Genomic DNA, 20,727 nt, shown 5'->3' with positions numbered 1-20,727 from the left:
CCCGCCTTGGATCCTCTGGGCCCCACTAAAACACCCCCCTTTTTAATTATAATATTAATTTGACGTTTTAACTGAGAAATATGATTTTAAATCAAACTGAGCCTTCAATATCGAATATTTGTCAAATCAACCTTTAATCTTTGGACACCTAGCTACTGGTAAAGAGACCAATCAACCGTTTAGCAGGTACAGTTCGTTTGAAAGTATTTTTAAAATGATTAAAACGATTTAATAGAATGTTTTTAAAATCAAGCTTTAATAATAAAATAAAAAAAAAGAACTTTGACGAAAAGTCTTAAGTACTGTTTATTTGAATGAAACATCATATTTTTACACTAAAAAATCAATTCTGATACTATTTATTTTATCCTTTATTTTGTTTTTATTATTAAAATTCAAAATTTTTAAACCTTTTTCATTAGTTTCTCTTAAAAAAAAACCTTCAAATATTTTCGTAATTAAAAAACATTTGTAATTATTTTAAAAGTACGTCAAAACGAGCTCTTAAACTGAGTTTCTGGCTTTCCCTACTTCCCCCCTTCCATGCTTCGGCTGCAAGCAACTGCTCCTTCTGTTTCACAACCCTAACCCACTGTTCCTCTCTATTGCAACTCAGAGAAGAAGAAGAATATGAGTCGTCCGTTCAAGCCTTCTGATTAAATTTTTCTGTAGCCATGGAACAAAACACCATCGACCGATTCCAACCCAGCTAAGGCCTGCAACCACCCACCACCGTCAACGGCAACTCTCCTTCCCGTCCTCACCGCCAGCATCGTCGACGCACGTCTTTTCTTCAATCTTCTGGTCGCTGACTTCAGTTCTAGTCCGAAACCTGAAAAAGCATTAATATTACAAAAATGTTACTTTTGTCATATTTTTTTATACTTTTAATATTATTGAACTTATTATTGACTCAATGAACAATGGTAGACGAGAGAAATCGCTTTTAAGAAAATAAATAAATAAATAAACTAGAAAACTGGTTTCTATACCTCCAATTGTTTTCGCCTTACACGCATTTTTAACCTTTGAATTAAAAACTTCAAGGAAAATTTAAAAGACAAAACAAATAAAAGTGTGCAAAGAAGAAAAGACAGAGACTCAATATTCAAATAGAGTAAGCTAACAAAGACATTACGTGGAGAAGCATGATAAAATTATTAGGGTGAACTGAAATTTTTTTTTTCCCAATTATCACTGAAATGCAAATTAGGTTTTTTTTTTCTTCGAAAAAATCAGTCTTTAAATGAATAAAAATTTGTTAATTACATCCTTGAAAAGATACGAACCTACTCTATTCAATTTTTCATTAATTTAAGTCACTTGACTTGCATGTGACACACTTTGAAAGATTAATAGTTTTACATAAGTTTAAGGTCCTTTTTTTTTTCAAAAGAAATAGTGTACGGAGTTAAATTTGGAATGCAAATTAAATGTTAGATTCGTAACTTTCATGCAATGTTAAAGCTTGTAGGTGATAAAATGACGATATTACCCACTAAAATGTCCTGTGATTTTTTTTTTTTTAAACAAGTGATATTAACTACAGTAAAGGGGTGGGGGATTAGGCTAAGCCTCATAATAGACTAGCAATTATATGGTTCAAACTCATATTTGACAAGAATCAAACTTAAGACCTCTCACTTATAAGTGAAGAGGAATATCATTAGACCGTAGTACTAAATAATATCATGTGACTTAAGCTGACAAAAAAATAGATAAAGTAATTTTGAATATAATCTATGTATACCAAAGGAGAAGGCAAAAAATAGTGGGATTGTGATTTGTTACGTTCATTAATTTTTAAAATATATTGTAGTAAAAAACAATAATATCTAAAATAAGTAAAATTAAAAAAAAACCAATTGCCACACGCCGCAAGAGGCTAATACAAACTACATATTAATGAACTCTGTCTTTTGTCAATCACAAGGGTTGAAAAGACACTTTTGTCTTTCTAATTTCACAAAACAATTTTTTTTAGCCTCACTAATTTTATCATCTCTAATTTTAAAAAATAGAAAATAAAAAAAAAAAAAAAAAAAAACTCTCTCCCTCTTTCCCCACTCTCACGTTCTCTCTCACTTTCTTCATTTTTCCTTCAATTTTAAAAATAAAAGTAAAAAAGTTCACACACACACACACACTTTGTTTGTGGGCATATACTAATGGTAAGATAAAATTAGCAATTTTAATGTGTTTAGAAATTATTTTATAAAAAAAAATTAAAAACTTAGGGCTTGTTTAGTATCCTATTTGAAATTTTTTATCATTTCTCAAAACATTTCTTAAGAATTTTTCTTGAAAACAATTTTCTTTAAAACTCAAAAACTTGTTTGGTATGCGATTTAAAAATTTTAAATCTTACAACTTGAATTGGATAAAGAGATCTAAAAAGATGGGGTCGAGAGAAAAAGATGAGAGAGGAGGAAACAAAGTAAGAGATGATTGGAGGAAAGAAAAGAAGTAAGAGGATTAGAGGAGATAGAGAGGAAGAGAGGAGAGAAAGAACTAAGAGAATGAAGAGAACGGATTGGAGGAGAAACGAAAAAGTAAAAAAAAAAAAAAAAAAAAGAGGAGAAAGAAGAAAAGAGAGATAGATTTGGAGCGAGAGAGGAGAAGGGAGAGAAAGGAAAATAGTGAATTATATTTTTGAGTTAGTTTTGAGTTCAATTTTTGAAAATAGTCCAACCAAATAAATTTTTAAGTCTTAAAACTTGAAAATTATTTTTGAGTTTAAAAAGTTGGATTCAAGTAGAATACGTTCTTAATTTTCACTGAGATGGTGTGTAATTCACGAATTATAATAGCAATTCAGCCAAATTATTATATAACCAGATAGTCTAGAAGACTAGAATGCTGCCCGTACACGCGTCAAACTGCGGTGGAGTTTGTAGGTTGGGGAGGGGTTTTGCCGGGTTGGATTGGGGAGCACGTTTCTCGTCCAACCCGAAACTCTCTATAAATTCCGAAACTCTAAAATTCAGGGCTTTCTTTCATCTCTCTCGTTCGCTCATTTGCCGATTTTATACGTTTCTTTATTTGCCCCTTTTTTATTTTACCTAATTGGCCGCTTCCTTCGCGATTCTCCGCCATAGCTTTTTTTCCTATTATTTCCGATTTTCTGCGCAGCCAGTTTCTTGCGGATTAAGGTGAATATTTTACATTCGTTGTTAAAGCCTCTCCCTTTTCTCTGTCATCTGTTTGGCCGCCGAGAAAATAATATCACCCTTTTGTCTTTTTGCCGAGAAAATAACAGTGCCGTTTGTTTGAATTGAAGCGGCGGCTGCCGAAGAATGTTTCTTTCGTTTTTGTTTTCCCCTTTTGCTTTCCTCTGTTTTCTTGGCTGCTAAACAGAGCATTTCGGATTTTTCCATCCGCCTCACCGGTTTTTTTATCCGCTGCTGACCTTCGATAATTTGGTTTTGAAGGTTTCCTGCATCCGCCCCTGCATTTCGAAGACTGCTGGCGCTTCGGATCAAAATTTCTTCAACCTGGTACGTCGTCGTTTCGCCACTTTTTTTTTTTTTTTTCTTCTTCTTCTTCTTTCAGTTTCCCACGTAATGCTATTCGAAAATTCGAATTGCCGAGTGTATTTTTTGTTTCCTGGTTAAGAAAAATATAAACTTTTTAGCTCTAAACATGTGATTAATTAATAAAGTTTTGATCTTTGGCACTGATGAGATTTGGGTTCTGTTAATAATTAAGATTTAAGAGTATAAATTGATATAATTATGGTTGTTTTCTTTCCTAATTAATTTTTTTTTTCTAAGTGCAAAAACAGATGATGTCATCATTGTCTCCTGTTGAGCTGTTTTCGGTTGAGCTGATGTCATATTGTTCTTTTGTTCTCATCCTTTGATTTTTCACTCCAAATTGTTAAATTTATTTTCTTTGCTTCAATGCAAATGATTGGTCAAATGTCGAAACCATGTCGTAATATGCAAAACCAAGAGGGGAAAATTAAAAACAAAAGAAAAGTCTTAATCATTGAAGTCATTTATGCAAAATGCCAAAATCTTGACCTTAGACTTCAACTCTACTCTTGGGTTTGTCTCCGTTGGAACTTTCAAGGATGCCGCAAGTGGCGTGTAACTCAAGTGGTTAAGAGTGTTTGTCCGAGTTTTAGTCTTCAAATCCCCCTCCATTCAAAAGTAAGAGCGAAAAGTATAGTCTTTTGCAACTTGTATTCTTTTTGAGGTGGTCATACATTTTCTTGCATCCAAATCTGTCCATTTCATATGTTTTGAAGATTCCATGTTTGTGTGTAGGCCCCCTTTTTGTGGTTATATATATTCATCTAATATGTTTTCGTCCCCCCGGTGTGTGGACATAGGAGCTGTTAATGGTATGCAACTACCAGTCACATATTTTCGGGTGAGCTGTATGTCCAAACATTTGCATTTCTTCTCTTGCAATATTTGTAGCCGGAGAATCTGTAGTGTTTTTGTATTCCTCTGCGTTTCGTGTAGATTAATTGTACGTTTTAGCACAGTTGATCGCGTTTAAACATACGCATGCTTTTCTGAGTTATGTTTGGTACGCTGATTTAACTCTCAAAGTTCACCACCATATGCTTATTCTGCGGAGTTAGAGGAGTGTTGCATTTGTGTAAATTTGCACAAGTAGTTTCGCAACCCTTGAGGTTCTAGTTTTTCCCTTTTAGCTATGGGCTGTGTATTCCCTCCTGTGTGCAAAACTTCATAGTGTGCTTCAATTTCGGAAACTAAGAAATTGGACCGAACACGTTGCCGCTACTTTCAAAAGAAATGGCATAATCGCAGCTAACGGATCATTGTTCTGTGTATATAAAAAATTTGGCATGTCCTTGTGTTTTTTGAAATTCTCTTGAAGCGGAAACACGTGCATATATTGCCTGAAAGTGTGATCACAGAACCCTCCTCTTTGGAATATTCTGTAATATCCAAAGCATAGAAGGCTAATGGAATTTTGTTTTGTCTAACTCGTGCAAATGGTTGTTTTTCATTGATTACAGGGTCATCTGAAGAAGTTATAATAGATTTATACACTTGTTTATTTGTGATAACATTATTTCGTACGACGGGGTTACAAATCTGGATCCAATGGACCTCAAATCAAATCATGCTTCTCCCGTTCTTGCTGATCCTCCACCCTTGAGCAAGTCAAGACTTGGTGGCGTCCATACCAGCCTGTTACCATATTCAACTCCAGGAGCAGCTTTCCCTGGAGGTCTATACCTAACAATCCCTAGGAAAAAGAACGCATTACTTGATGACGTTCGCTCTAGCTCTTGGCTCGATGCCATGAAAGCTTCATCGCCTCCTCACAGAAAGATAACGAAGGATGTTAACAATGAGTCTGGGGCAACAGATGCTGATATATCTTATCACACATGGATGGTAACAATTATTCCTTCATGTTTTTTTTAACCTCCAATAGGCTTTGAATCTAAGTTATTTATGCAGTACTTAACATCTTTCTGTCTAATCTTGCAGGTCAGGTATCCATCCGCACTTGCATCTTTCGAGCAAATCTCTAATTATGCCAAGGGCAAGAGAATAGCATTGTTTCTTGATTATGACGGGACTCTTTCACCAATTGTAGATAACCCTGACTGTGCCTTTATGTCTGATGCCGTAAGAACATCTTGATACTTGTATATTTTATGCAAAACTTAAAACGCTCTGCTTGCTTATCAAAGATGTTTTAATCTTTTTAGATGCGTGCATCCGTAAGAAAGGTAGCAAAACATTTCCCAACAGCAATTATCAGTGGAAGAAGCCATGACAAGGTAATTGCTAGCCCGAGCCTTAAACATGAGCATGACATACTCTTCGGCGATCATCTGTTTGTTTACATTTTTTACAATCTTTTCTGGTGCTTGCTGATTTTGATTGTTCTGTGTCCTATTCTATCAGGTATACGAGTTTGTAAAACTAAATGAACTCTATTATGCGGGTAGTCATGGGATGGACATAATGGCCCCGGTTATACAAACTATAAACGATGACCAGAGAAACTGTTTTAAGTCAACTGACAAAAAGGTAATTGGCTGCAAGCTCTCGCCCTCTCATGCGCACAAAATAAATATGCGCGTATGTTCTGTTCTTTTAACATCTTTTGGTTTTTTGTACATTCAGGGTAAGGCGGTTAATTTGTTCCAGCCTGCAGCTGAATTTTTACCGACGATTAGAGAGGTTTGTAAATTTCTTCTCTGTTATTGTGTGCATCAATATAATAAACAAGATATCCCTTCCTATCTTTTCTGTTACGAATGATGAGATAGTGTTCTGATTTTTTTATGCTTGCCCAGGTATTTAAATTGCTCGTTGAAAGTACGAAAGACATTGAAGGAGCTATAGTTGAGGATAATAAGTTCTGTGTCTCTGTACATTACCGCAATGTAGATGAGAAGGTAGTCTCTTGTTCGAGTACTAAATTTGATTTACTTTGAGTTTAAGATATTTTTTTTTTCCGGCAGAGGGAATAAAAAACTAGGAGAGGCTGGAGGAGCCTCTCTTTTGTTATGCAGTAAAATTTTCTTTTGCGTTTACTAATTATACACTGTTGCCTTCAGAGTTGGCCTGCGGTTCTGCAATGCGTCCATGAAATTCTTAAAGACTACCCTCGTTTGCGCTTGACTCATGGGCGAAAGGTATTTTTAAAAGCCTAAATGCAAGCTGATCTACCTTAATTTTCTATCTTTGTCCTATGGTAATTATAATTCAATACATTCTATTTTCTTTATTTGTAGGTTTTAGAGGTTCGACCTACAATAAACTGGGACAAGGGGAAGGCCGTCACGTTTTTACTCGAATCTCTTGGTGAGTATTTCTACTCTCTCCTGCTGCTTTAAAGTGATCTTCAAGAATTCATCGAATTCCATCTTATACTCGCCCTACGATGAATTTTTGTATCAGGACTAAGTAATTGCGAAGATGTTCTTCCAATATATATTGGCGACGACCGCACAGATGAAGATGCATTCAAGGTAAAACTCGAAAATTTTGTTATCGTTTTGTTTTGACGGTCTTCTATAAAACCGATCAAATTGCTAACTTGATGGGGGACTGTTACAGGTCTTGAGGGAAGGAAACCAAGGTTACGGCATTTTAGTCTCGGCCGAGCCCAAGGACAGCAATGCATTTTACTCTCTCCGGGATCCCTCGGAGGTAATGGAGTTTCTTAAGTCACTGGTTATATGGAGGAAGTCAAGTGCTCTATAAAAATTACTGCATAGATAATTACATAGAAGACATAATCTTGACATGCTTGTACGACGAAAACAGGCTGGACGGACTGCTTTTTTTTACGTTTTTTCTAGATAAGTATACTCCAAGAGGTTTGGGGAAGCAGGCCGGCATGGAAGAACGCTTGCTGGTCTCTGTTCGTCGCTTCTTGCCCTTTTTTGGCCGTGAAAAGCTTTGTGCCTTAATTGTAAATGCCTTCGGTTAATTTATCTTCTGGTTTTACCAATTAAGGCGCCTTCATTTTTTCTCTTTCTTTCGTTCTCAATGTATTAATTATTTCATTCCTTTTTATTTTCCTCGATTCCTCTTGGATTTTGGATTTTGATTCTTTTAATTACATGAAACACATGCATCATGTTGTAATTTTCCTTCCTTTATGATAATGTGATATTCTGATAGAGATTTGAATTCAGGATTTAATAGGACAGGCGCGTAGCTTAAAAGAAATAGAACAATAAAAATATAAGAATTATCACATGTTGAGTCCATTTAAGATGCGTTTGTTGCATCGGATTATCTTGGACTGGACTAGCTTCAGGGACTAAGTTGAACTGACTTGGCTTGGACTAAGCAAGATAAGATTAGTAAAGTAAAATGTTTGGTGTAGTGTCAGACTAAAGTCTAGACTAAAATATTTTGCTATTTTTTATTCACTTTTACAATTTTTAATCTACTATTGTCATGTTTTTTAAATTCATTCCAGCATCATCTAGTCATTCTTCTTATGATATTTTAATCCACTTTTGCCATTTTTATTGCATTCCATTATCCTCTGGTCTTCTTCTTCAATGGTACAACTACAAGCACTCCATCCAACACCATCTCTCTCTCTCAAAAGCTCAAATCACCCTCTTTTTGTGAAAAACCCATATCAAAATTCTTATTTTTGCAGCCGAATTTAGAGAAATGCCAAGGATCTTGTGTCGGAGTTGGCGCCAAAGGTTGATTTGGGCAACTTGGTTGATCTGGGTTTTGAATTGGGTTTTTGCAATTAATTTGAGCATTTTGGATGCTAATTAAGGATGGACAAAATACCCGCAGTTATGGGTAACCGCGATTACGCGCTCGTTTAAATTTCACGGTTATGGTTATGGCTAACTATTTAGATAAATAGACGGTTATGGGTATAACTGTTTACCTGTGAAATTTAAATGAGTGGTTATAGTTATTAATCGTGGTTATAAACGGATAACCGTTTATCCATTTATTTTATATATGTAAAATTAACACTGTTGATGCGCAAAATCAATGAGGACTTTGGTACAACAAAAAGTGTCAAGTTTGTGACCTTCGCTCGGTTGCTCCGGTCACATAATGATGATGATGTGTAAAGAGGTAGAGATAGGGAAGCAAATACAAGATGTACGTGGTTTGCCCAAAGTCTGGCTACGTCCACGGAGTAGAGGAGTTCTCATTAATAGTGAAGGGTTTACACAAATACGTAAATTTAAGCATAATTATCATTAGTGGGTTCTAACGATTAGTTTAAGTACAATAATGACATTCGCCCCTCATTGTAGGAGAATGGTCTTCTTTTATAGTTGAGGAGAGTCTCCAGCTTTTGTTCGCGACCAATGTGGGACTCTATGAGCCTTATTCTGATGTTGACATGTGTCGTGCTGTGATTGGCCTCCTGGTTGAAGGGAAACTCTTGTGCTTCGGCAAGGGTGTCTCAGCATGAACCCCTCAATAGGTCCTTGAAGGTATGACGTTGACTGGTGCTCGGTAGTTTCGGGATTGGTCAAGTATGGTACAAACAAACACAAACCATGTTCTCTATCGAACAAAACTTAGATCAATGCTAACTATAGTGCATGGTTTATATAGCTAATTATAATATAATGTAGCTCATTATATATATGATGTTAATACTTTACATTATGGGTTAAATAACTCAAGAATATTGTCTTCTAAATAGTTTTCGTAACCCAAGAATACTTAGCAATTATTATTTTACCTTCGTTGGTAACAATTAAAAATATTGTCCGTAAACTATTATTTCAATTATTGGAATGGTATAAGGACTTAAAAAATTAAAATACGGACATGTATGATGAATGTACCTATAACGGTGTTTAATTGTAAAAAAAATAAAAAATTATGACTTTTTTTTTTTTTTTTTAATTTTCAAGTTGTTAAAAACCATGTAGATGGTGAAAAATGAGTAATGGTTAAAAAAGAAAAGATAAACGGGTTAAAAAGGGTAAATGGGTATACGAGTATTAAACGGTTATAATTAAATGAGTATGCGGTTATGAGTATGGTTAACCGTTTATAAACGGTTATGGGTATAGGTATAACCGTTTAAGGGTAAACGGTTATGCGGGTATGAGTATAAAAGGTTATGGGTAACCGCGGTTACCTTCCTGCCATAACCGTTGCCCATCCCTAATGCTGATATCGAAGCTTCTAGGGACAACTCGCATGAATTTATGAGGTAATCGATGATGAAAATTTGTTGGCTTTCTGGGATTTTTGAGGTCCTTGGTCGGTTAAAGCATTTTAGATGCTGCTAGCATCTTTGAGATGTAGATTCATGTGGGTGTGGGTTGGTTTTCTGGGCATCTTTGAGAGATGCATGTTTGTTTCAGAGGAGGTGCGAAGCAGACAATAGATGAGGGCAAGCAGTCCTAGCTAGTCCGCCACTTTTCAGGGGCTCTCACTAAGACATCTCAGTGAAGTATTTAGTCCGAACGTGTGGGACTTAGTCTCATTAAAGTGAGTCCTGGTGCAGAACAAAACACAAACTAGCATTCTTAGCTAAGCCAAGCCAGTCCAGTGAAACTTAGGAAAGCCAAACAAACACACCCCTAAAGTTTCTGGCATGCTCCACAGTCCACCATATTTAAATTAAAAGAAATGTATAGTCATAAAAAAAAGTGACATAATTAATCATGAAGATTGCCAAATCAGGCCCAGCACTTGAAGATAAGAAGCATGGGTTCCATGAAGATTGCCAAATCAGGCCCAGCACTTGAAGACATGAAGCATGGGTTCCATTTTATTAGTAATTTATTATCCACTTGATTTTGTTTTTTGGGAAACTATTATCCACTTGATTTAAGCGCGTTGGAAGTTGATGGAAGAATTGTGCTTGAAACTTTTCTTGCGTTTCACATGTTTGTGTCCATACGGTGATTGTGTGGCCTCACTGATGACTTTCGGTGCTAGTATATTGCGTTTATTGTCTTTATGACAATTCTGTTTTGAGACTCTTAGTTTTAGTGGTATAGTTTGTGTGGTAGTTGTAGATTTAATTAATCATTTGTATTTTGTGCGAATTATCTCTATATCAAAAAATTGATCATTGAAGAACATGTACCCATCTGACACTTCTTGTAATTGGTGGTTGTTAATAACGAAACACTCTCTTCTGTCGAAAAAACAAAAAAAGGAGGATCAAACTAGCAAAACATGTTTGTCATATATCTAGTATTTGCTTGGCAACTAATAATTTGGTTTCTCAAATCTCTCTCTGTTTGGGAATACAAGGTAGAATGTGGGTCGGTTTCATCTTTTCTTTCCTATGGGATCCTAGGTTCTCTTACAATAAGCAAACTCAATGTAGTTAAGTTATTAATTAGATGGAAGCCATTCATGATCACTCCACCAATGAGAAAACCTTTGGTAGGGCATATTTAGTATGGCAACTCTCACACTAGGTAGGATTAGTGTGAGATCAAGCGGAACTAAAACACATAGAATTTTATATTTTTGTAAGAAGTGTCCAATAGACAACGCGATCAGAGAGACCCATACCCAAGTTTTCCTCCTTCATTAAGTACAACTTATGCAGGATTCGGCATAGTTTAAGGCAATTAAGAAAGTTGACACACCCCGACCCAGAATGTCCACTAGGACCCCAAATCGAGCTGTGTTGGCCGACACCTGGAAGGTGACGAAGCCATAAAATGTGGTAGTGTATAAAAAGTGACTAAATTTGAATCTAAAAGTGTTTAAATACCAAAGTGCGCTACGAGTGGGAGCGAACCCATTTCACATGCGATGTCAGAGCATAAGTAAGGTACAGTAGTGTGGGTAAGAATCATACCCTTAAATGTAGCCACCAATACTAAGATTAGCCATATATCCTTGTTGATACAAACTCAGCAGTTAAAAACTGAAGGGGTATAAAACAGAAAGTGTGAGTAAGTAGTAAAACCAAGCTTCCCAAAACTATTACCTTTCTAACAGTAATAACCCTTCACTGTAAATCCCTTATCGTTTTCTATAGAACAGTACTATATATATATATCAACATATCCACCCACGCTAATAAAAAAAAAAAAAAGGCTAAAACCACGGGTATGCCATGTCCATAGACTCTACAATGCATCAAGTAAGCCAAATGAACTTAATCAGTATAAAATGATACATCAGCCGGAATCACCTAACGTGACCTGTACGACTGTACTCATATCTCATCAAGCATCCCTGCACACAAGTCGGAACCACCTCTAGTGGTCTGTACGATAAGACTGGGTGTAAATAAGTATGCTCAAGTGCTACGATCACGTGAATATTGGGCGAATAATCGCGGGTCACCAACGAGTCGGAACCACCTATAGTGGTCAGTATGACAGGCCTGTGCACCTACCTTGAGTTCATGGTGAGCATAAGGTGCGGGAGGTGAACATCACGTGAAAGACTGTGCCCAACTCTGGGCGGGAGCACTAACACCGGGGGTGCAGGTTATGAGCTCCCTATGCATCTCAATATAACATGTACAACTCATGGCAACCAGTACGACAGTATCAGAGTTGCCTAACACATAAATGTAGTCATGTTATAACTCCATTGATTCAACTAATACCATAAACTCACTTGAACTTACCTGGGTGTCCTGCGTTCAACTTTGCACTTGAAAGCATTCCCAATAATTATGTGCAAGTAATATACATATGGATGTACCATGATGCAATCGAATACTCAACCATGTCGTAGCATTTTCAATTATATACAATACGGTGTGAAATGTACAATCAATAACACCCTACTCCCGAACTACTTATTATTCAGGGATAATTATCCATGACAACCCAATTAACACTAATTTAACTAACTAATTTACAAAACTAAAACTTGCCTTTACCAATTTCCTTCGAATTGCTCAATTTCCCAAATAAGGCTTTTGTCTCAAATATATTATGGCTGCATCTAACGTCTCGTTAGACTGCCTACGAACCCTAAACAGGGATCAAGCCATTCCTAGTTCATATTAGTACTTCAAGCATTCACAATAATTATATGAAGGTAATATACCTAATCAATTTAAAAGTGTCGATAGAACTCTCAATAATATGTATGATAAAAAGGAAAAGATCCACTCACCTGAAGTTCATGCTATGATTCTCTAGCGCACGCATCGAGACGTCCTGAATGATTGGTGCATGTGACCAATTATCGAATCACATCTCAGAACTCTTATCAGTAGAATACGTAATTTACATAAAACACAACCTCAAGGGCATTCTAAAATAGTTTGAGACCCATTGACCACAAGTCAACAGTCGATCAAAGATCGACGGTAGGGTCTACAACCTTGTATAACTCGACCCGGAAGATCCGCATATCAGATTTCCAATCCGCAACTCCCAACGATCCACAATATGTTTCTAGAATAACATATTAAAATTTCATTACGATCCAACGGTTGGATCTCTGCCATTTGCCCAAAACCAAGTGGACGTAAACATTTATTTTACTAACTTACAAATTCAATTCGGGAAGATCCATATGTCAGATTCCCGATCCATAAATTCCTATGATCTTTAAATATTACGTATTATAATGTATCCAAGTTTGGTGACGATCCAACGGTCGGATTGTCGATTCACATTTTCATCAAGTAATGTATCGTAACGAATTTAGGTTCCAACGATCAACCTATGTCATTCAAATAACAAAACTAAATTCAAGACATTCGACATAGCCTAAAAATAGTATTGGCGGCCCACTGGCCACGTGCCGCCGCGGGTGGCGGTCTACCATCCCGACTCGCCGGAAAATCCAACTATTTCCAAAAATTCTCAAAGTTCACAGAAATGAAGATCTCAGTGAGTGGAACAACTTTCATACCTGCCACGAAGTCTAAAAGTGGACGAAAGATGGTCAATTTTTCCCACAAAGCCGGTGGGTGCCTAAAACTTCCCGATGTCGATTCGTTTTCTACAGTGGTCCAATGGGGTCAAGGTTGGTTGGGTTCTTCTCCTGGGATGATGGGCTACAAAGCCCAAGTGGTGGCATTGGCCATCACTTTGCCGATTTGCCGGAATATCAAAAAGAGTGGCCGGAGCACCGTTGATTTTCGTCGACTTTCATGGCCTCAAACCGCCACATTCCATGGTTAATCAAGGTGGTTCTTGGGTGAGAAGGGAATAAGAGCTTCAAGATGGTGGCGGTGGCGTCGAAAAAATCCACCGAAGTTGGCCGGAATCGACCTTGGAAAATGGGAGTTTGCGGTGGGTGTGGGTGGACGGGAAGGCTACTCCCCTTCTTCTCTTTTTTTTTTTTTTTTTTTTTTTTTGTTTTTTTTTTTTCCTTCTTTCCTCATTTCTGATTTGGCTTCACCCCACAAAGTGGGGATTTAATTTAATTAAAATTAAACCTTGAATAATCAATTTCGAACGTCCGTAACTACACCGATATAATCCGGACTCGCAAACGGCTTTCGCCTATACATTCGTACCAACGAGTACTACGAGGATATGCTAAAAGAATAAGTCCCACATCTCTCAAGTCGATGGTCAACGGAAGTCAAAGTCCTTGCCTCGAGGGCAATTTCGTAAATTCACGCTTTGAAAATAAAATAAAAACGTAAAATTTGGAACATGTTATCACAAAGTAATTAAGTTCTATATTAATATAATTGACAAATCTTGACTGAATTTTTTATGATAGGTGAAGAATCTTAATAGCAAGTCATAGATTTCATTTGAACCTACCATTCCTTCATTCCTTCATTCAGAGTCTTAGTCAACAATTCCATAAATTAAACTAAGACTGATCTGAATGTTAGGTAATGCCACTTTAATCATGTGAGATTTGGAGCAAAAGTGTGGCGTTGGTTTTAGTTGAAGTAACACATCAAGATCGGATGTTACATATTAGATATTGCATTGACAGCGAGGTTTAAAGCAAATTATTAGACATATCCACATTCTTCCCATGTTCCGTTTGTACTATTCCATGTTGCTTATCGGGAACTTTTCAGTATGTTGAAAATATGACTGAGTACATTTAATGCCATAATACAATTGATTAAAAAAAATTCCAAATTTTTAACCAAGTGTATTATTACACTTGCAATAATGTATCGTGTTTCCGAGACACTATAAAATCCCTCGCTCCTTGTGGGTCGATGTTGTTGTTTTCCATGCACATGCATGCACATACCCACCGTTTTCCATATATAAAATGCATATGCATTACTTGCGGGTACAACCTCTCGTTCATTGTAGATATAGATGTCGTTGTTTTCCATGCATATGCATGCACGTACCCAACGTTAATTACAATAATAATCAAACATCCTTTTTTTTTTTCTATTTTTTTTTTTGTTGGTAAAGTCCCCGGCACTCATTTGTAAATCCAAAACTTTGCGCTCACGTCATTTCCTCATCGTCATCAACGTAGCTGCACTGTGAACTTAGTTCTTTCGAAAACACATGAAGAAAAATAAAAAACTCTTGACCAAAAAAGAAATTGAAAACTTATAAATATATTGTTGCTAAAACGATTGACTAACAACAAAAGCAGTCAGCAAACTAAGAAAATCATGGTACATTGGAAGCTATGTTCTCCAATAAGATTAAATGCATTTTTTTAAAGAGCGATTATTTAATGATCCTTTTTGTACAACAATTCAACATCATAATTTATAGGGTGTGTGAATTCACACACCTTTTTTTTTTAGATCTAACAAACTCTTGTTAATTTTTATCTATCAATTTTATTCTTTTTATTTGATTCGACAATCTAAAATTGAGAGGGGTCTGTGAGAGGTAAAAGTGTGTGTGGATAGCACCACCCAACTTATACGTGTTGGAGAATAAGATTATATATCGACATATGACAAAATAATATCAATTAATATACTGGAGTTTCTGTATTCCTAATATCACCGAGGTTTTTTTGTACCCAACATCTAGTAAAATGTGATTAAGTTGGGAACAATATCGGTAATATTAATATTAAACCGTTCTTGTACAATTTATCAATATACTAATGATATTGCAACTTTCAATTACTTATAAAATTTATCAATATACTAATGATATTCCAACTTTCAATTACTTTTCTACTTGTATGAAAATATTGATATTATTATATTCCAATCCTTGACGGGGCTAATAGTTTTGAATAATGGGGTCATCATATCAACCAACTCATGTCAACATACCAAAAACTTATGCTAATATATGTCGACAGCTAATATTATTTTGTAGAGACTTGTTGAGGGTAGATGCATGATATTATAGAATAATGTTGAAGACTGCCAAGACTTGTAAACTGAGATATTTCATCGAGCGCATGATGCGCATAATAGAGTCGCACACAATAAGAGAAAGAAAAATAAGGCAAATATGATTGAAGAAAATAGAAAAAGTAGGACAAAGAGGTTATGATTAAGTTTGTCTTAATTATTTATAAAAGTGAAACATGAACAAATATACATTGTGATTTTTGAGGTTGTAGCTTAATTTCCCGATACCGCCCAAAAAAAATTCCGAATTTTACCTCAAATTGACGGGTTTAGTTTTCTTCCTTTCATCTCACTTTGTGAATAAAGTCCCTTATCTTCCCATGCACCTCTAACCATCCCCTTCAAATCACACCACATTACACATGAATCACATGATATAACATGATCTGTTATCAAGTATTTGTTTTTTTGGCATTTCATGATTTATATTTATCACGGATGCGGAGGGTGTTGTGTGATATTCTGGTAGCCACGTTTTGACGTGGACCCTTTGACAAGACCTTTTTTAATTGTAGCAGACAACCGTCTCTCATTATCGTTTCGAGTTTTCTTTCTTTTATTCATCCATTTTTCTATTTACATTTAGCATGGTACCAAAAATTTCAATAGTAGGAATTTTTTTTATTGATAATAAAAAGAAAGTTACAAGTAATCAAATGGGACATAAATCTTATATCTCACAATTTTTTTATATTTAATTATAAAGTCGTCGCTCATGTTATGAAATGGCAATGACATAGCACTTGCTTTTTGAATTGAAATTTCATAAAATTATATGGTACCATTTTGCTTAATTGTAACAAATGACACGCAATTTTCTCTTGAATACTCAAATAGGAGGGAAAAAGAAAACATTTTCCTATCAAACTTACGTCGCATTAAGATTCAAACCAACTAATCTTAACTAATGTGGCATTTAGCTTCCTAATTTGACTTTGAGATCTTCCCAATTACCACTTTAAAATTCATGTAATATGCTACAACATTAATAGCAAAGTTCCCCATAAAATAGGTAAAAAAAAACTGGTGAATTGCTTCTTAAAGTATGAAGTATTAAAGAGTAATGTTACATAAACCAAATTTACGAATCATGTGACGCGTCACAAATACAAAATAAGCACGTTAATCGACGTTTAAGTAATAATTCAATCATCAACAACCACGTTATATAGTTTAAAATTTTTAATTTAAATAATTGATCTCTCTAGCATTTCCCAATATTAAATATATAAACATCATTAGATCGTATGAAATTGGAAGTGCAAGAATGGGGCAAACAATCAAGTTTTACCTACTTGGTCTTGCCCACACCATGTCATGTGCTCCATCTGCACGTCTCATTGCAAAACGATCGTCTCAATTTCTTGTCGTATTTTTAAATATACGAAACCAAGTTAGAGACTTTCGAGTTTGACACCTTCACAATCAAAGACTAAAAATAATGTTAAAAAGAATACGTACAATTTTCATCCTTGATTTTTATTGTCCATATCATTAAAGATTAAAAGTCATATCCGATTTGTATTATGATTCACAAGAGTGTTAATATTTGAACTATATTTTCCGACCACGTTGAAGGAAAACAATGAAAAAAGTTAAAACAACTTATCAGAGTTTTTATCTTATTCAAGGAGTCAAGCTTAGTAGTGTGGCTTGTAACCAAGCAAAGTGTTAAGGTGATTAGTAATAGTGAAGTCCGAGCCAGGTGGGTAAACATGTTTTGAAATTTGTTCACAAACCACTGTACAGGGTGTGAGGTCGTAGTAACCACATCCTATGCTCATGAACAAAGTTGGAAAATTTTCTTTAGTGGGGACGAACTTAACCTCTAGTTATTGAGAAAAAAAATTCATCATAAGAAAATATCCTCTATACTTTCATTGCATTTTCTTTTTTTTCTCAAACTTCATTAAGCCACAACCTGTAGGAATTGTTTTACAATAATGGGCTATCTAAGAACATAAACAAAAAGTAGTAAAATTATGATATATTCAAGCTACATATGTCGTTTTATTTATACTCATTAATATGATCAATATGTCATTTGCACCTTCTATAATACCGTATTTCCTTTTCGCTCACAAAACTCCGCTGGGGTTGCTGCCCCCATTAAACCATGGCCGTCTCCGTCCGTACATTTGCTGCTCGGGTTAGTAAGAGCAAGCCCAGCGTGGGTAGTTGCTCGGGGGACGGGGGAGAGAAAAAGGGCCCGAGGCCCCGTGGACCGGCTCCAGCATGGGCAAGTTCGAGTGAAGGTGGAGGCCTGAGCTCTGGGCCCGTGGAGAATTGCCAGCCCGAGAGCCTGAGGCTCTGTGACGCCAGCGCTGACGTCAGCCTGGCGTCAGGCCTTATTTAATTTTTTTTGTGTCAGGCGCGTGCACCCCACTCGCGTGTGGGGGCACATCGCCGACACAAAATCAGAAAAAAAAATTTGCTTTTTCAGTTACCGTTGGGAAGCCACGTGGCTTCCCACGGTCCGTTCGATCTCAACGGATATTTAATTTGGACCGTTCGATCTCAAAGGTCAAAAAAAAAAATCTTATTTAATATCCACCTTTCGATCTGAGATCAACGGTGGATATTAATATGCTTTATAAATAAAAAAATAAAAGAAAAAATAGTTTTAAAATTAAGAAAAGTTACCGTTGTGACACGTGGCACAATCTGGAGTGTTGGAATTCAAATTTTTTTATATCCAACATCAGAGATTAATTAATTGAATAAAAATTTAATAAAAATTGTAAAAAATTCAAAAAAAAATCTGAAATTTTTTTTAAAAAAAATTGTTTTTACTTTTCTATAAATACCTTCTCATTATCATCTACCTTACACAACAATTTCATATTTTCTCAACTACTTTCAATCACATTCCTTTCTTTGTCTCAAAGTTTGAATCCATTTTTTTTCAACAAAATGACCATTGGTGCAGGTACGAATTGGTCGCTTCTTGAAGATGTTGCGTTGTGTACTAGCTGGGTTGAAGTTACTCATAGTTCGTTTACGGGTAATGAGATGCAGTTGTGAGAAATTTGGAGTCTTATTCATACCAATTATCTTGAGAAAATTAGTGGGAAAAGAACTAAAGAATCGATGTCCAATCGTTGGAAATTACTTAACCAATCGTTTAGTACGTGGAGAGACGCCTTGGTACAAGCTAGTAGTAATATTTGAAGTGGGGAAAATTACTAATGAGAGAGAAAGAGAGCTACTTAGGCAAGAAAGGGAACATGTTGAAGAAGAAAGACAGGCTCAACGAGATCGTGAGATTATGAACACGCCTTTAGACGTGAAGTTTCCAAATTCTAAATTTTTTTGGAAGTCAGAGAAAGCGGACGTGGTGCGAAGGAGGCGTGCAAGAGAAGCGATAGCAAGCCAAGATGGTCCTAGCACCATAAGAGAAGATAATCATAGCATCACAAATTGGTTAAGTGATGATGAATAGAGTACTTTTTGTAATCGGAGACCATAATTTTCCAATCACTTTGAGTTGTAATTTATTATTTAGTGTTTGTATTATTTATGTTGTTTCCAATTTATTGAATATTTATTCAAATTAATTTGGTAAGTTATTTATACTAAGAGAATATTTATTGAAATGACAAAAACACACCAAATAAAATTACATAAGCATACGGAATAATAAAAAACTCACTAAAAAAATTACATAAACATAACAAATAATAAAACACACCGAATAAAATAACATAAACATACCAAATTAAAAAAAACACACTAAATGAACTTAATTATCTTCAACTTATCTCAATGCCCACTGGTGCTCTATCAAGTCAATTTGCCGGGCATTGTGCATGTCTGGCATTTGAAATGTAGTATATCGTTGAATGAGCCTTTCATTGTAACGTTCATCCCTTTGTAATGGCTCATGTTGCACGGGCTCATAGGTGGCGTTATGAGCACAATATATACGTGTTCTTGAATTGTTCATCATGTCTGGCTCATATTCATCAACGGCTTCATAATCGTACTCATCTTCCACAATCATGTTGTGAAGAATGATGCACGTCATCATGATGGATCGAAGCGACTCTAACAATTTGGCAGCACCCTTAACGATTGCCCAGCGAGCTTGGAGGATACCGAAACAACGCTCCACATCCTTCCTGCACCCCTCTTGACAGCTTGCAAAGTGTTTTTCCTTTGCACTTCGCGGACATGGCACTGTTTTGACAAATGTTGACCATCGCGGGTAAATGTCGTCAGCTAGGTAGTATGGCCCGTCGTACATACATTTGTTGACCTCATACGTGACTTTTGGTGCCTTTCCTTGCAGGACATCGTTGAACACTGGGGATTGGGTAAGGACGTTGATGTCATTTTGAGCTCCTGGGACCCTGAAAAGGGCATGCCAAATCCATGTATCAAAAGATGCCACCGCCTCCAGAATGATACTTTTTGCTCCTTTTTTGTCCCCATAAGCGCCTTGCCATGCACTTGGACAGTTTTTCCACGTCCAGTGCATACAATCAATGCTTCCAATCATCCCAGGAAAACCACGCATCTCGGCCTTCTTCAACAGCCATTCCAAGTCCATGTTTGTGGGTTTGCGGAGGTACTCAGCGGTGTAGATAGATTCGATTGCTCCGCAAACCCTCATCAGGGACTCAAGAATGGTTGATTTCCCCATCCTCGTTATCTCATCCACTTGGTCTGCAGATACTCCATATGCAAGCATCCGCAAGGCAGCAGTAATTTTTTGCTTAGGCAGTAGACCCATAGCACCAAAAGCATCTTTCTTTTGCACAAAGTAAGAATCGTGGTTGCAAACAACAATCATGATTTTGTTGAACAAATGTCGGTCTATTCTAAAACGACGTCTAAAGTACGTATCAGGGAATGCACTATTAGGAACAAAATAATCATCCAAGAGTTCCATACCTCGTCGTTGCCTGCTTCTATCAAGGTTTCCGGAAACGGCTGGGCCTGTAGATCTGAGCCATAGCTTGGATGACTCGACGGGAATGTGAGGTTCTGCCCATTCTTACTTCATCA

At 36.2% G+C, this 20,727-nt stretch overlaps 2 protein-coding genes across 4 annotated transcripts; one reads left to right on the top strand and one right to left on the bottom strand.

Moving 5' to 3' along the window:
• Positions 1 to 2,858: 2,858 nt before the first annotated feature.
• LOC103959830 (trehalose-phosphate phosphatase A) lies at positions 2,859 to 7,630 on the top strand. Of its 3 annotated transcripts, XM_048565687.1 has the most exons (13): positions 2,859 to 3,152; positions 3,432 to 3,497; positions 4,337 to 4,377; positions 4,997 to 5,381; positions 5,478 to 5,618; positions 5,702 to 5,773; positions 5,901 to 6,026; positions 6,123 to 6,179; positions 6,296 to 6,397; positions 6,560 to 6,637; positions 6,737 to 6,806; positions 6,903 to 6,973; positions 7,062 to 7,630. In XM_048565687.1, exons 4-13 carry the CDS (start codon positions 5,085 to 5,087, stop codon positions 7,206 to 7,208), a joined length of 1,161 nt encoding a protein of 386 aa, XP_048421644.1. In that variant the 5' UTR covers positions 2,859 to 3,152; positions 3,432 to 3,497; positions 4,337 to 4,377; positions 4,997 to 5,084; the 3' UTR covers positions 7,209 to 7,630. The 3 variants fall into 3 exon arrangements, with proteins under 3 accessions (XP_048421644.1, XP_009370472.2, XP_009370473.2); XM_009372197.3 differs by lacking the exon at positions 4,337 to 4,377 and having other exon boundaries at positions 2,860 to 3,152; XM_009372198.3 differs by lacking the exons at positions 2,859 to 3,152; positions 3,432 to 3,497 and having other exon boundaries at positions 4,318 to 4,377.
• A 12,078-nt stretch (positions 7,631 to 19,708) lies between these two features.
• LOC125468873 lies at positions 19,709 to 20,485 on the bottom strand (the record flags this gene model as incomplete). Its single annotated transcript, XM_048565484.1, has 2 exons — positions 19,709 to 20,003; positions 20,109 to 20,485. Coding segments are annotated over 2 exons (672 nt in total), but the record flags the coding sequence as incomplete, so codon positions are not given.
• Between the last annotated feature and the right edge of the window lie 242 nt (positions 20,486 to 20,727).

This window comes from the organism of the source record quoted next, unplaced genomic scaffold (assembly GCF_019419815.1).
Source record: "Pyrus x bretschneideri cultivar Hongxiangsu unplaced genomic scaffold, Pyrus_bretschneideri_v1 Contig4, whole genome shotgun sequence".
Lineage (NCBI taxonomy): Eukaryota > Viridiplantae > Streptophyta > Magnoliopsida > Rosales > Rosaceae > Pyrus > Pyrus x bretschneideri.
The sequence above is the reverse complement of the archived record's forward strand: the minus strand, read 5'-3'. Positions and strand labels throughout refer to the sequence as shown.

Bases quoted from the DNA above. Each gene is read 5' to 3' on its own strand.
- LOC103959830 (XM_048565687.1), top strand. From the start codon at position 5,085: ATGGACCTCAAATCAAATCATGCTTCTCCCGTTCTTGCTGATCCTCCA. The intron at 5,774-5,900 runs GTAATTGCTAGC...CTATTCTATCAG, and splicing joins GTGGAAGAAGCCATGACAAG to GTATACGAGTTTGTAAAACT. The intron at 6,974-7,061 runs GTAAAACTCGAA...GGACTGTTACAG, and splicing joins CAGATGAAGATGCATTCAAG to GTCTTGAGGGAAGGAAACCA.